Consider the following 13,999-nt stretch of genomic DNA (forward strand, 5'->3'; position numbering starts at 1 on the left):
CTCTGCTGTTCGGAAATACAACATGCTGTCGCTTACGAATGATTTGGAATATTGACCTTTTGATTACACGTCAGTAAGATTTAGGACTTGGTCGCAGTGCGTCCACAATGACTGAGCGAAATATACCAGGTCAAACAGACTCTTCTGTAAACCCTTTTCTTGATTGAATACGATCAGATTGGTTTGGGCCTCTGTTTAAGGTAGGTCAAACCAGACACACTTTGTTTACTTTATATACATGAAGCTGACTTGACATGCCGACACCAGTGCGAAATATTCTGAAAAATGTTGTCTTGAAAAAGTGTAGGTGTTTACACAAAAAAGTGCCCTGCATATAGTTTATTAGCAGAAATGAGCGCGTACACCCCTCCCATCAAATGTAGGCATGAAATAAAGACGTTTTACAAACAGGGTGAACACTATAGTGAAGTATTTATCAAGGACAGCACTGCTCGATCCTGACGATATGTCTGGTACTGATGTGGGTCGGAACATCCGCGTAGGAAGAGCGTAATGTCACAGGAAAATGTTCACATCGTCCGCCGATCACGCAACCAAGATGGGTGTACCATCCGCGTTTTATGACGTGTTCAAAGAAATTGGAAACTCTTGCTTCCTGAAGATAGTTTTCAGTAGATTGTCAATTGATACGAGAAGTGTTGCCTTTAACTGAAAACGTGAATGAGTTCGTCATCAAAACTTATTATGTAGGCGTTTTCACTGGCTGTGTAAAATGCAGCTCCAGTAGTTGTTTTTTACCCATTATCATGCATACAGATTCATAGATGATCCAATGATTACTACATAAAACATACATCAGAAAGCCAGGGCCGCCGAAACTACTCACCCATTAATAAAGTAGTCTGTCTATATACCACTTTCTATGCTTTAAAACACTTTGCCAGAACTTATCATCTTTCAAGCCATCGTTGTAAATGCTGATTTATTCTTAAGCAGGGTATATTATTCCACTCAAATATAAAATAAATTTATTACATAGCGTTGCAAAAAGACACGTTAGCCAAACCGTGGCCAACAGAGAGGAAAAGGTGGGTATTTGAAAAGGGTCAAATTAACGGAAAGTCATTTTTCATTCTTGTAATGTATGACGTTGTAAATTTACTGTGATTAGAAGAGTTACCCCCTTTTCATTTCAAAAGACGTTAAAGACAAAGTGAGGGGTGTATTTTTTAATTTGTTCTTTTTTTCTCATGACAACAGGAAATATACTGTGACGTTAACTTCTTTTTGTCATAATAATTTCCGTCGGGATGTATCTGCAAAGTTGGTAAATACCAAAGGCTAAAAAGCATGCAAAAAGGTAAAGTTACCAATGTAGAAAGATGAGCACACAATACCAACTTTTCTGACCCAGTGCTGTGCGGTATTTCATAACAAATTCATTGCGCAATTTTCTCACCACATTTGTGACGCTGCCAACTAGCTTGTCAAATATTTCTACACAGTCAATGTATTTCATACAGAACATTATTACACTTTTGCATACGTGCTAAAACATGTAGTTGCATTTTATGCGCAACTAGAGATCCTATACTGCTTTATGTTGAGATAAATGAATCAAAGAAATCGAAGAATTTCTGGTCACAGTTCTGTATTGGCTTTTATTCTGGCCACACACTAGTGTGTACTTTGTTAGGGTATCGGTATAATAAGCAAAAATCAATTCTCGATAACGAGCCTAACCTAGGTCAGTAACACTCTCAAACACTCAAATGGTCGGTTTAACAATTTAATAAATCAAAAAGGAAAATAATGATATAAACTCTATATATATATATATATATATATATATATATATATATATATATATATATATATATATATATATATATATATATATATATATATATTACAATAATTGGCGGCAGCGTACTCAAATCTACAAATACCTCAGGCCTGAGTTACGCTACAGTCCTTAACTTGACTTTCCGTCGTTGTCCAATCGGCCCTGGAATATTCCAATCCTGTTTCTGGACTTCCGTTTCCCTTTTACTGGCACAGTGTATTGATCTCCCCAACCTTAACCTGGTTGAATCTTCCGACTGGTCTTACGAGTGGAGGTTGATACTCTTCTGATATCGAGACCACAAATCCTCCAGCATGCAGTTAATATATATACACGATAATAACAGTTCATAAACAGCAGAATGTACCAATCTAATAATTTCAATGTGACTGCTATGGCATTCGACACTGTGTTTTTTTACTGCCTCCATAGTAACTTACGATCCAGTGTTACGATCAATGCGACTGTTATGGATGTCGACGCTGAGTTTTCAGTGCCACTACCGTAACTTGTGTCTATTTGTTTTCACTGTAACACTATGAATTTCGACACGGTGTATGCCATGCCACCATGGTAACTTACAAAATCGCGTGTTTTAAATGATCCACTGTAGAGACCACAAAACTAAATGTAACTACCACATCGACAAGTGCAAAAAATATTTGTGTGAAATGTGGCCCAGTTCTCATTGTTACGTTTGTTTTGCACTGATGTCAATCTCCATGTTGCTGTATGACCGGACTCTCCCTCTGTACCTTCGCATGACAATGACCGTCAACAGGAAAGATGCTGCACAGGCCACAACCAGACCAGGGTACAACACATATAATGTCCCTGGAAGGAGATGAGAAACTTCATTACAAATGCACGTCCTTCCTTGGTTTTATATGATGTGTCATTTTTCTGTCAATGTACCAATAGTGTCAGATTTTACAAGCGGTCCCTTCGGTTAAACATAAACAAAACGTGGCACAAGGCCTATATCTCCTCTGGCTTCCATGTATGCATTGCAGGCATCATGTACAGGGGTACATTTATAACGACACAATGTGCAGAACACGCCAATTAAAGTGCGTACTCCAACATTTATGTGACCAAAATTCCACACAAGATATTTCAAAAATAATAACCATAAAACGTTTGATACTTAATATAATATCGTGTGAACGGCCAGCATCAATAACACAATGAAAACACAGCTTTGGTTATTTATGTCTGGATTTGACTTTCGCACATGGCGACATCACTATTTTTGCCTAATTTTTAAGTTCGGTCGATCGTAAAAAATACCTTTAACGCGATATTTTGAGTTTGTTTTTCTTAGAAGGTAAAATGGCGGTAAGATGTTTTACTTAATAATGTGAGGTTCAGAACCAAAAGTAATATTGTATGACGTTTATTTGCGTCTAAGAATGTCCATTGTAAGGTTAATGTTTCTGTAAATACAGTAAGTTTCTTGTTTGCGGAATGACTGTGGTAATATCTCTTGATTAATTTTCTTTACCAAGTTGTGGTAATACAAATTGTTTCTGACATATTCATGTATAACATACGAGAGGTAAAATAAAAAAGACCTTACTTCTGAAGGCATCTGCCTTGGAGAAACCGCTGTTAAGAAAAGCTGTCTGTAGGGTTGGAACTAGGAGTGGGACGGTTCCTCCAATGTTTGTGCTGATGAAAAGATAGACGGCCACAGCGGCTGTTCGTGATGTTGGGGGTACCAGCTCGATGACGACGGTCAGCGTCACCCCCACCCACATCTCACCTGTAGGGTAATATTAAAGACTTAAAGCATGGAGAGTAAAACCAAAGCAGCGGAGGGAGTGTGATAGCTGGTAAATGGTCACACATTACCGGTAAAATACGGCCTCTTGTCAATTTACCTCACGGTTTTATTCCAACAGTTCGTGTAAATGCCTAAACAATAGCAAATTATACACACTCCTAACACAACAATAATTGCATAACACAATATGAAACATGAACTAAACCCTGGACAACTGTTTATGTAAATGCCCAAATAGCAGCACATTACACACTCCGTACCACCCTGACTTGAGCAGAAATAGGTAAAAAGAAATTGCATGGTAATATAAAAGACGTAGAGCATGGAAAGTAAAACCGGAGCATTGACGACAGTGTGATAGACGTACAGCATAGAGAGTAAGACCAGAGCAGCGACGACAGTGTGATAGACGTACAGCATAGGCAGTAAAGCCAGAGCAGCGACAACAGTGTGATAGACGTACAGCATAGAGAGTAAAACCAGAGCAACGGCGACAGTGTGATAGACGTACAGCATAGTGAGTAAAACCAGAGCAGCGACGACAGTGTGATAGACGTACAGCATAGTGAGTAAAATCAGAGCAGCGACAACAGTGTGATAGACGTACAGCATAGTGAGTAAAACCGGAGCAGCGACGACAGTGTGATAGACATACAGCATAGAGAGTAAAACCAGAGCAGCGACGACAGTGTGATAGACGTACAGCATAGTGAGTAAAACCGGAGCAGCGACGACAGTGTGATAGACGTACAGCATAGTGAGTAAAACCAGAGCAGCGACGACAGCGTGATAGACATACAGCATAGAGAGTAAAGCCAGAGCAACGGCGACAGTGTGATAGACGTACAGCATAGAGAGTAAAGGCAGAGCAACGGCGACAGTGTGATAGACGTACAGCATAGAGAGCAAGACCAGAGCAACGGCGACAGTGTGATAGCTGGCAAATGCTCACACGTAACCGGTGAAATAGGGCCTCTTGTCAATGTACCTCATTTTTATTCTAACTGTTCATGTAAATGCATAAATAGAAGTAATTTGCACACCCAATATCTTTCACAACATGCACATATTAAAGCGTATGAAATTTTGGTTTTAGCTGGTCACACTATGAATTTGTTTTATGATTTCCGGTTGTTCTGCTTACAGGTTTTATTAGTCTGCTGTCAATCAAATAGCCCTATATTTTCAGTATCTGTATTATCCTTATATCAACCCCTGGACGAGATAAAACAAGCCCTTTGAGGTTTCTGTTCAAGCCAGTGAGTAGTACATCACTAATTTATACTTTCTATGCATGTCTTTTTGTTGTTGTTGTTGTTCATGTATACATCTAATGCAGAAATGACTTCATGTGTCTTGCCGCATATCTGGCGAAATGAAAAATGGAATGAACAAGAAATTTAGCCCAGTTATTTTAATCCAAAGCCATAGGCAGACTTGGAAATACTTTTGTGTTATATAAAAAAAGCCGGGGTTTAGGAGACGACTAGAGCAGCGAAGACAGAGTGATCATTAATGGCAACAGCTAAATGTCACACGTATAGGGTGAAATACTGCCTCTTTGCAATTTACGCTTTTGTGCCACTGTTTACAGAAATGCTTAAATAGTATCAACTTAAACGCCCAAAAACTCTTCTTCGGGAGCAATGCTATTGGGTGCTCACAGCCATCTAGACTTTCTACAGAAAATATAGGAATTGTAGTCCACTAATGTAAATCCAAAACCATGAACAAATATGGCTCGATTTAGCAAAGCAGATTGACTTACCAATAACGTAACTAGGAATTTGAAAGAAGTAGGCAGTTGGTGGAGAGACCACCAGTGTAGCAAAGGCAAAGGGTGCGGCCAGAAGCTGAAACAGTAAATGGTAAAACTGTGTGGCTCGTTTATTAAAGGATGTGACATTTCTTTCTTATGACATCTTTTCTGTAGCATTACATTATGACTGCCATGAAAACCAAAGTGGCCGATCTAGGTCTCATCTAGGTATCATCTAGGTCTCATCGCCACGGCAAATTGCCACCCGCAAGATCAAGCGCCATGACTAACATATACATGTACTACATTGTCTAAAGTTGGAACAGTTCCCTGCATCTGACTCATCCTATAGAGATTATTTTCCATGGCGGGATGAACGGTGACATCAGCGATACTTTTCGTTGATTTTGGGTGTATGAATGCGAAAAAAGTTATAGTGAAAAGATGTATGGTAAGTAACATATTAGGTTAACACTACTTCAACCGTTAGACATGGCTGACATGCGACACAGTCACGTCTTCTTATTTGGCATCTGTATCCCGCTTATCTTGTTCATCGATGAAAACAACACTTAAAAGGCTACTGAATCTAACACAGTGTTTCCCTGTCGTATGAACTGAGCTTAACGTTGCTCTAGATGTGTGCCCTTGGTTGGCTGATGTGGCAGTAACGTAAAAGCGTGTTGAGGCAATACACCAATCGATGTAAAAACCATCGCTGGAGAATACTCAATTAGCTTACCTGACTTATAACTATAACCAGTACACGTGCTTCCGAGCCTCTTTTCTTCACGAAGTTATCCGAGATATAGCCGCCGAGTACGACGCCAACACTGCCGCCTACTAGCGGTATCCAGGACAAGTAGGCGCCTATTTCTGTCGGTGTCTGCCCAATGGCCGAGAAGAATGGCTGTGTATTATACGCCCAAACGTAACCAGCTGAAAGAAGAGATTGATTGATTGGTTTTTATTTAGTCAATACGTCAAAGGAAACATTCGAAAACCAACCCGCACACAAAATTAAAGTTTCTGGTCAACATTTACAAAGCCAAATCTCAAAACACAGAACCAAGAAAGTATATAAAGTACAGAATTAGGAGAGATTCCTGCAAACAGACGAAGGATTTTTCACATATGCGATTGTGGTTAGCGCTGTGGGTTATAACATACAATGGTTTACAACCAATGAACGCAATCCCAAACATCATCAGCGCACAAAGATCGGTTGCTGTCTGACGTTCTCTGTGGATAAAATTTGAGTATTTTTGGAGTATTTATAACTGTACTTTATCATAGATATGCCTTATGAGTTACAGTCCAAATGATCACATTGTTATTTTTTTTGCTAACACACTAACAATGAATCTAAATCAAGCTTCAACCAAAATAGATGTTCAGGGCCAATAATCACAAGACCAGCTCCGAAAAGGACGATTAACACAAATCTCGTTTAACTCAAAGAACGTATAAAGTATGCAGTGCGGACGGGATTGTGCAAATACAATCAATCAACATTTTTCAATGATGTTTGGAAAGAGGCAAGGAATGTAAATAGTATCCGAATCGTGTGTCGTGCTGGTATATAAGTTGTTGTTAATCAAAGCATGTATCTCAGTTGCGCTTTGACTTCAACTGATACACATTTAGAGGAGTTCATTGAGTTAGACGATAGACATGATTACCGGAATTCCTCAAGGATCCACTCAGTACGAGCAGGACTAGTGATGGGTTCAAGAATGGCACCAATGAAGAAATCAGTTTTTTTCGGATTCCGCTAACATTTCTGCTCTGTTGCCCAGTAGAGACTCCAGACTGTCCAACCACGGAACCAGTTGTGCCACTGTAAAAGACCATTTTGACCTGAGAGTTTTGAACATTCACTGAGGTCATCGTATCATTTTCGCTTTGGTACAAATTGTTAGAGTAACTGTCTGCAGGTGTGCGTACGTCATGTGAATTATTTCCCGTGGCATCAGATTCTATCGACAGGTCATTGGTTGAATAGGAGGCGCTGTAGCTTGGATTTGTAAATGCAAGAGTTGTCCTTTCCGTCTCTGGCTGCGGTAATCTCTTTTGACCGGAAGTGGAATTACGGGAAACAGGAAGTGCTTTTTTACTGGACTGATAAACAACAGTATTTCGGAGTTCATCAGACTTGGTCGATGAATTATTAAATCCTTTTGAGTTCCTACTGACGTGTTTTGCAGTATGTTTAGGCTCCTTTACAACAAATATCATAACACAACCTAGAAGAATCCCCGGGCAGCCGGACGTAATAAAAGACCATCTCCAACCCTGGATAAAAACAAAAATCAGTCAGACAGTCCTAGTAACAACTGTATCAAGCCTGCACGGCAAATGAATCCAGAAGCTTGTTTATGAATACATGCTTGTTTATAAACAAACTGCTCCATAAAAAAACAAGGCTTTGAGACTTAAATATAATCAAACAGTTAAAGATTAAACGTTATGGTAATACATTTGTTACAAGTATAACTAGTGCATTTTACAATGACTGGGTTAAAAGTTTCTTATCTTCTTTCCTTTTGCTACATAACACTTTATGTCTCTGAATTGATGCAGCGATAAATATAGACGAACAACAACACTTGTCCATATATTTGTGATAGATTATACATGGACGTAAATTGAGCATTTTTCCCCCCAGATTAGAGCAGAGGAATGTACAGAACACAACTATAATTGTTTCATGACCTGGAAACAACTAAACCCTAATGTTGCTTGTGGTATCGCACATGACCTATTGGTTTATTTTTATTTCTTGTTTCGTTTATTTCATCTTGTAAAACCCTAATGTTGCTTGTGTTACCACCTGTTACCTTTTTGATTTATTTCCTATTTGTTTTATTTCCTATTTGATTTATTTCCTATTTGATTTATTTCCCATTTGATTTATTTCCTATTTGATTTATTTCGCTTTGTTGGCTTAAAGAGCTCTGTAATCAATTTTTTGCCCACTTATATGGCGTTGTTAAAGCTTATCAGTGGTTAATGGCTGAGAGATACAGGGGAGATAACACCTGATAAACCCTGAGGACACATGCTCGTTATGCAATTGAATATTACACTTATATAAGATCAGAGTTTTATCAAACGATTACATGGGGCGAGGAGGGGGAGTGGGTCGACACCCTTGTGCCAGATACCCTATCTTGCCTGTTCAAAATCGATCAGTCATTGAACTTTTTGCACTTGCCTGATTTAGTATGTTTCTGGCCGTGACAAAGTTACCAAGAGCAAAGGCAAGGCTGTAGCCCATGTAAATGCCCAAGTTGTAAACGCCCAAGGCCATCCCTCTGCGGTCTTTCCGGAAGTAGTCCGCGATTAAAGAAGTGGCAAAAGGAGTGCACCCTGCCTCACTGCAAAGGAATAGTGGAATTTAAGTTTAGGGGCCATGTCACTGTGGATCAACGTAACGGAAGGAAAAATACGATTATATAACCTGTCTGTATTAAGCACGAGCGTAATGTTCAGCGTGATTGTAGGGTAAATGAGATTACAAGACAGCATTTTTAGTATTTCTAGACCAAGACGTCTAATAAATTGAAATTTACATTACTTTTTACCAAATTTTGCTTAAGCCATGGTGCCGGTGGGTGGGGTGGGGGGTGGGGTGTGGGGTAGGGGGGATTAGCTACTATTTACATAGTAACATGAACGGTTAGAATAAAACCCCGACTGAGGTAAATTGACAAGGAACCGTATTTCACCAGTTACGTGTGACCATTTGCCAGCTATCACACTGTCGTCGCTGCTATGATTTTACTCTCTATGCCGTGCGTCTTTAATAGGGGAGTATAGAGTTCGAACTCTTTTATCGTTGAAGGCAAAAAAAAAGTCCAACTGTATCATGTGACCTGTCAAAAATGTTTAGCAACTATTTTTGATCCCATTCACCATAACATGGGTGCCTGTAAAAGGTGTCACAAAAGTAATTTAAAGTAGACGAATGAAAGAGAAAATTGAGAATCTGAACGTTTTCTGAAATTTCCAGAGGAAACAGCTGCCATTTGCCTCAGGAAAAGGGTGAGACAGTTGATCAGTAAATCAATTTCAGCAAGGTTCACTAACATTTTTCACCATTCACATGGCACAGTGGGACTTTTTGCCTTTGACGACAAAAGAGTTTCCACTCGAAACTCCCCTATTATACGGATAGCAATATCATTTAGTATTGTCAAGTATGGCGTAGAACCATCTAACTTTTTCCAAGACTCAAGCTCTGCAAAGAACTGTCTCATGCACAGACATGTTACAAGCGAAATCAAGTGTAAAAACAACCAGTTTTTATGTATACTAGACAAAAATATAAAAGTACGAAGCAGTTTTATATTGTTTACTCTCAGTATTCAATAACGTATTAACTCAACAAATACGGTAAGTATTCATTTTAAATTGTGGCTTCAATTTCCACCAGATTTTTACATTTTAGAGCAATAATACAGCAGTGATGTCAGTGTGAAAGCAGAGTATTCGGTTATCACAGTTCAACATCACCTTCGCATGAAAGCTAACAGTCAAAGCGACAGCATATGGTAAGTGTAGCATTCAGCTGTTTTCGCGCGCTTTTTGTAGTTCGCCTCAACTGTTAAATGAAATCGCTGAATTAGAATTTCACTGATAAATTTCTTGTTATCACACCCATAGCCTGTGAGTTGATTCTCGCCACATATGCAAACAACGACTTACCCTATTCCAAGAGCAAATCTCAGTAGCACCAGTTGCCAATAAGTGTTTATGAATCCAGTTAGGATTGTTGACGCCGACCAAAACATCATACAGCAACAGAGGAAGTTTTTCCTGTTCAGTCCGTCGCCCGCAAAGCCGATTACGATCCCTGTTATAGTATAAACCACTGTGAAAACAGGCCCGGCCACGATTTGATATTGTAATCCTTGTCCATCATAATCCCAGATACAGACATTGGTGACGTTCCAATCGGTTGTGAATTCTTCGCAACTTGAAAAGAGAAAAGTAATTATCCGATTGGTTATATTACCGCGAGCGTTTGACGAAAGAAAAGAAAAAGTAAGTTCAAAAAATGGATCGCTGAATTATGACGCATGCATGTTTGTACATTTAGCTGCACGGGTTATTTTGGCAACACGGATGTTTCAATGTAAAAACTTACAGTTCTTTAACAAGTCATATAATACCATTTCCGCATTCAAAAGATTTAACCTTTTTACATTGAACTGGAATAATGTTTTGCATTTTTGTCCTATAGTATATCAGTGGTGTATGGAAGAAAGGAACAAAGTGGAAAATATAAGTCCAAACATTTTTAAGTATGGCGTTAAATACTAAGCACAAATAAATCAATGGTCAAGCGTCAGTTGGTGTGTGCAAGTCATACCTTGTTCGATTTTTGAAGTTGCAAGGGATTGTAGACGTGCCATGTTCAGGGATAGAACTGTTTCGTATACAGCTTTTGTCTCCGAATTGAAGCTCCTGAGCAATCGGTGTGATGGTAATGGCCATCATATAACGGTCCAGCTGGTTGAGGAGGTGTGCCAGAAGTAGTACAAACAGTACGAAATGTCTGTAAAAGAAACCACCTTGCACCTCCATCTTAAGATGGTTACATCTGTAAAGTATGATCGAGTTTATATCAGACTGTCGATGGCGAAACTGTTGTAAACACGGACACAACGATGTGCAAGTAATCCACACACGCTCACATAGAAGCTCGAGAAGCCCTGGACCTTGTGAATGTTTAAGGACACGTCATCGTTGGTATCATAAGCTCCTAGACAACCTCATGGATATGACCCTGTGAAAACTATATCGCACAGAACGCACGTGTCTTGATGATAATGATGGTGATAGTGATGCAACTCACGTGAGACATGTCCGGTTTGAAATGTCGTCCACATTACATCAATGTAAGCGTGTTTTTATTTCAGCACACAAATCACTGGCCCAGTGCGCGCATGTATGGGCCTAGTTACTCGGCTGATCAGCGACAGATTGAACAATCAACCAAGTCGTGCAACTTTATCAAAGTTACAAAGGTTAGGAGCATATACACTCAAAAAATGAATCTGTTAATTATAACAGAGACAGTTGTCTGAGTGATGCTAGAATGTATTCTGTTATTATAACATAACATTGTGTCCTATTCAACACTAATGTCCTGTTTATATTTAACAGAGCAATCTGCTCCAATAACAGAATACATCCTAGCATCATCTAGACAACAGACTTTCTGTTAAAATTAACAGAATAATTTTTTGAGTGTATATGTCATTGACTGTGCAATGGATTGCATGGAGCAATGGGCGTAGTTTTGGCGGTTTTCTGTCCAGCAAACTGAACTATATACAGACAATCAACAACATATGAAGTTATCAAAGTTATACAGGTCTGCACAATGAATTTCATAGCACCGTATACAAATGTACGTGTTAGGATTCGGCAAGGACGATATCCTCATATTCCTGCAGGCACAATATCAGATTTCATTGCATACACATGTGCCTGCATAGAATTTTTCGCCCAACGAAGAATTCCCGGATACTGTTATACACGTACACCGACAAGAGTGCGTGAGTGAGTGAGTGCTTGGGGTGTGACGTCGTTCATTTATATGACGACGAAGGAATCCTTAGAGTGCATGTTATGTGCCTCCTTGTTGCAGGACTGATTTCCACCGCTCTTTTATCTAGTGCTGCTTCAATGAGATGCCTTACCGAAGGCAAATAAGGCGCCCCGTCCGAGCCATTATACTGACACGGGTCAACCAGTCGTTGCACTATCCTGTTCATGCTGAAAGCCAAGCGAGGAAGTTACAACTTCCTCTTTTTAAAATCTTAGGTGTGACTCGATCCAGGATTGACCCTGGATCTACCGCTCCCGAAGCGGATGCCCTACCGCGGCCGGTCTACACCGACAGGAAGACTCGTAACTCCCGCCTGTAAATCCTATCCTCCTAAGAGAAGGGATGTCAGCAACCTGCGGATTGTCGTGGTTTACCTCTGGGCTCTGCTACATTTAGGTTTCTTTTCACCATAATGCTAGCCGTTGTCATATAAGCGAAATATTGAGTATACGGTGTAAAACACCAATCAGATAAATAAATAAATCAAATATCGTTTCAAGACCTTCTGCTTGTTCTCTCAGAGGTCAGTATAGAATGAATGAATGAATACTGTTTAACGCCAGCTCAGGAATATTTCAGGTCAACATATAGAATCTCATCTACACCTACGTAAATTGTAAATTGCTGATTTTCCGCAATTACCACTGTCGTACTTCACAAAGAGAGCTGCCCAGGCGCATGCGCACTGCGGACAAGGTGTTGGTCATTTGGGCTATAGATAACCTTTGGATTCCTTATGAACGTACATATACATAGAGTGAGATATTGATAGTATATAACATGCTGAGGATGTGTGGATAAGTAAAACGACCTAGGTACGATCATCGAACTGACGCGCATGTAAACCGCGCGTGTATATCTGAGATTACACACGTGTGTTAAATATCCCAGTTTTATCTTTGCTATCAAAAGAACGATTTGCTAGGACAAGGAGAAGTTTGATACACGGCTAATACACATGTAAACCATTAAGTAGAACATAAACACAGATGGAGAGAAGAAATAGAAACTATACCCATAATAATGTTTAGTCATTACCCATAATCTCAGAATGCGTTGTTAAACACACAGGTTTTTTCAATGAGATATTTATTAACTTGATTGGTGTTTTATGCCCTACTCAAGAATTTTTCACTTATACTACGGCGGCCAGCACTATCGTGGAAGGAAACCGGACCAAGCCCGGGGGAAACTCACGACTATCCGCAGGTCGCTGGCAGACCTTCCCACGTGCGGCCGTTTTATTTTCTTGGGATACGAATTTTGCGTATTTGCGTATGTTTGGATGCGATGATTGTTTACGTGTTTGCACATTCCCTTATGCTCGGAAAGGTGATATTTAATTGAACATGTATGGCTGATAATTGAGTAATGAATAAAATTGTAGCTGATCACATTGACAGGTCACCATTGTTTGCGTCGTGCAGTGTGTGTTTGGCATGCCATTCTCATGAATCAGTAGGTAAATAAGTCGGCATGGAGGCAATTTTCAGTTGAACAGAAACACTGTCAGGATACTATCGACATGCTTGATTTGGCATCATACTTAAACAAACACAAAGGATTTAAGACCTTGAATGTGATAACATTAATGTTTTATAAACAAACCTATAGACCCTAGAACGTGTTTGTCGTACCTGTGAGCATCAGCATTTTCTCGGCAGAACTTGTGGCACATGATTCCATCATCTAGACATGTGAACAATCATTTACCCATTTCCATTCTAGACCATCTCCTGCCTGAACATCTGCATCATTGTTTAGTTATCGTAACATCTACATCATCATTTAGTCATGAGAACATCTGCATCATCATTTAGTCATCTCAACATCTGCAGCATCGTTTAGTTATCGTAACATCTACATCATCATTTAGTCATGAGAACATCTGCATCATCATTTAGTCATCTCAACATCTGCATCATCGTTTAGTTATCGTAACATCTACATCATCATTTAGTCATGAGAACATCTGCATCATCATTTAGTCATCTCAACATCTGCATCATCGTTTAGTTATCGTAA

The 13,999-nt window shown here is 39.5% G+C and overlaps 1 protein-coding gene across 1 annotated transcript; it reads right to left on the minus strand.

The window, feature by feature from the left end:
* Positions 1-2,498: 2,498 nt before the first annotated feature.
* On the minus strand, positions 2,499-10,944 carry LOC135481019 (uncharacterized). Its single transcript, XM_064760950.1, has 8 exons — positions 10,730-10,944; positions 10,063-10,332; positions 8,570-8,732; positions 7,035-7,647; positions 6,095-6,291; positions 5,362-5,446; positions 3,387-3,572; positions 2,499-2,641 (listed from the first exon to the last, which is right to left on the minus strand). Exons 1-8 carry the CDS (start codon positions 10,942-10,944, stop codon positions 2,499-2,501), a joined length of 1,872 nt encoding a protein of 623 aa, XP_064617020.1.
* Between the last annotated feature and the right edge of the window lie 3,055 nt (positions 10,945-13,999).

The sequence above is a fragment of the Liolophura sinensis genome, chromosome 13 (assembly GCF_032854445.1).
Source record: "Liolophura sinensis isolate JHLJ2023 chromosome 13, CUHK_Ljap_v2, whole genome shotgun sequence".
Taxonomy (NCBI): domain Eukaryota; kingdom Metazoa; phylum Mollusca; class Polyplacophora; order Chitonida; family Chitonidae; genus Liolophura; species Liolophura sinensis.

Excerpts from the sequence above, each read along its gene's own strand:
- LOC135481019 (XM_064760950.1), bottom strand. The coding sequence starts at position 10,944 with ATGGAGGTGCAAGGTGGTTTCTTTTACAGACATTTCGTACTGTTTGTA. Across the intron at positions 7,648-8,569 it reads CCAGAAACATACTAAATCAG|GGTTGGAGATGGTCTTTTAT; the intron begins GCAAGTGCAAAA and ends GTTTTTATCCAG. Across the intron at positions 2,642-3,386 it reads CAAGGCAGATGCCTTCAGAA|GGACATTATATGTGTTGTAC; the intron begins GTAAGGTCTTTT and ends ATCTCCTTCCAG.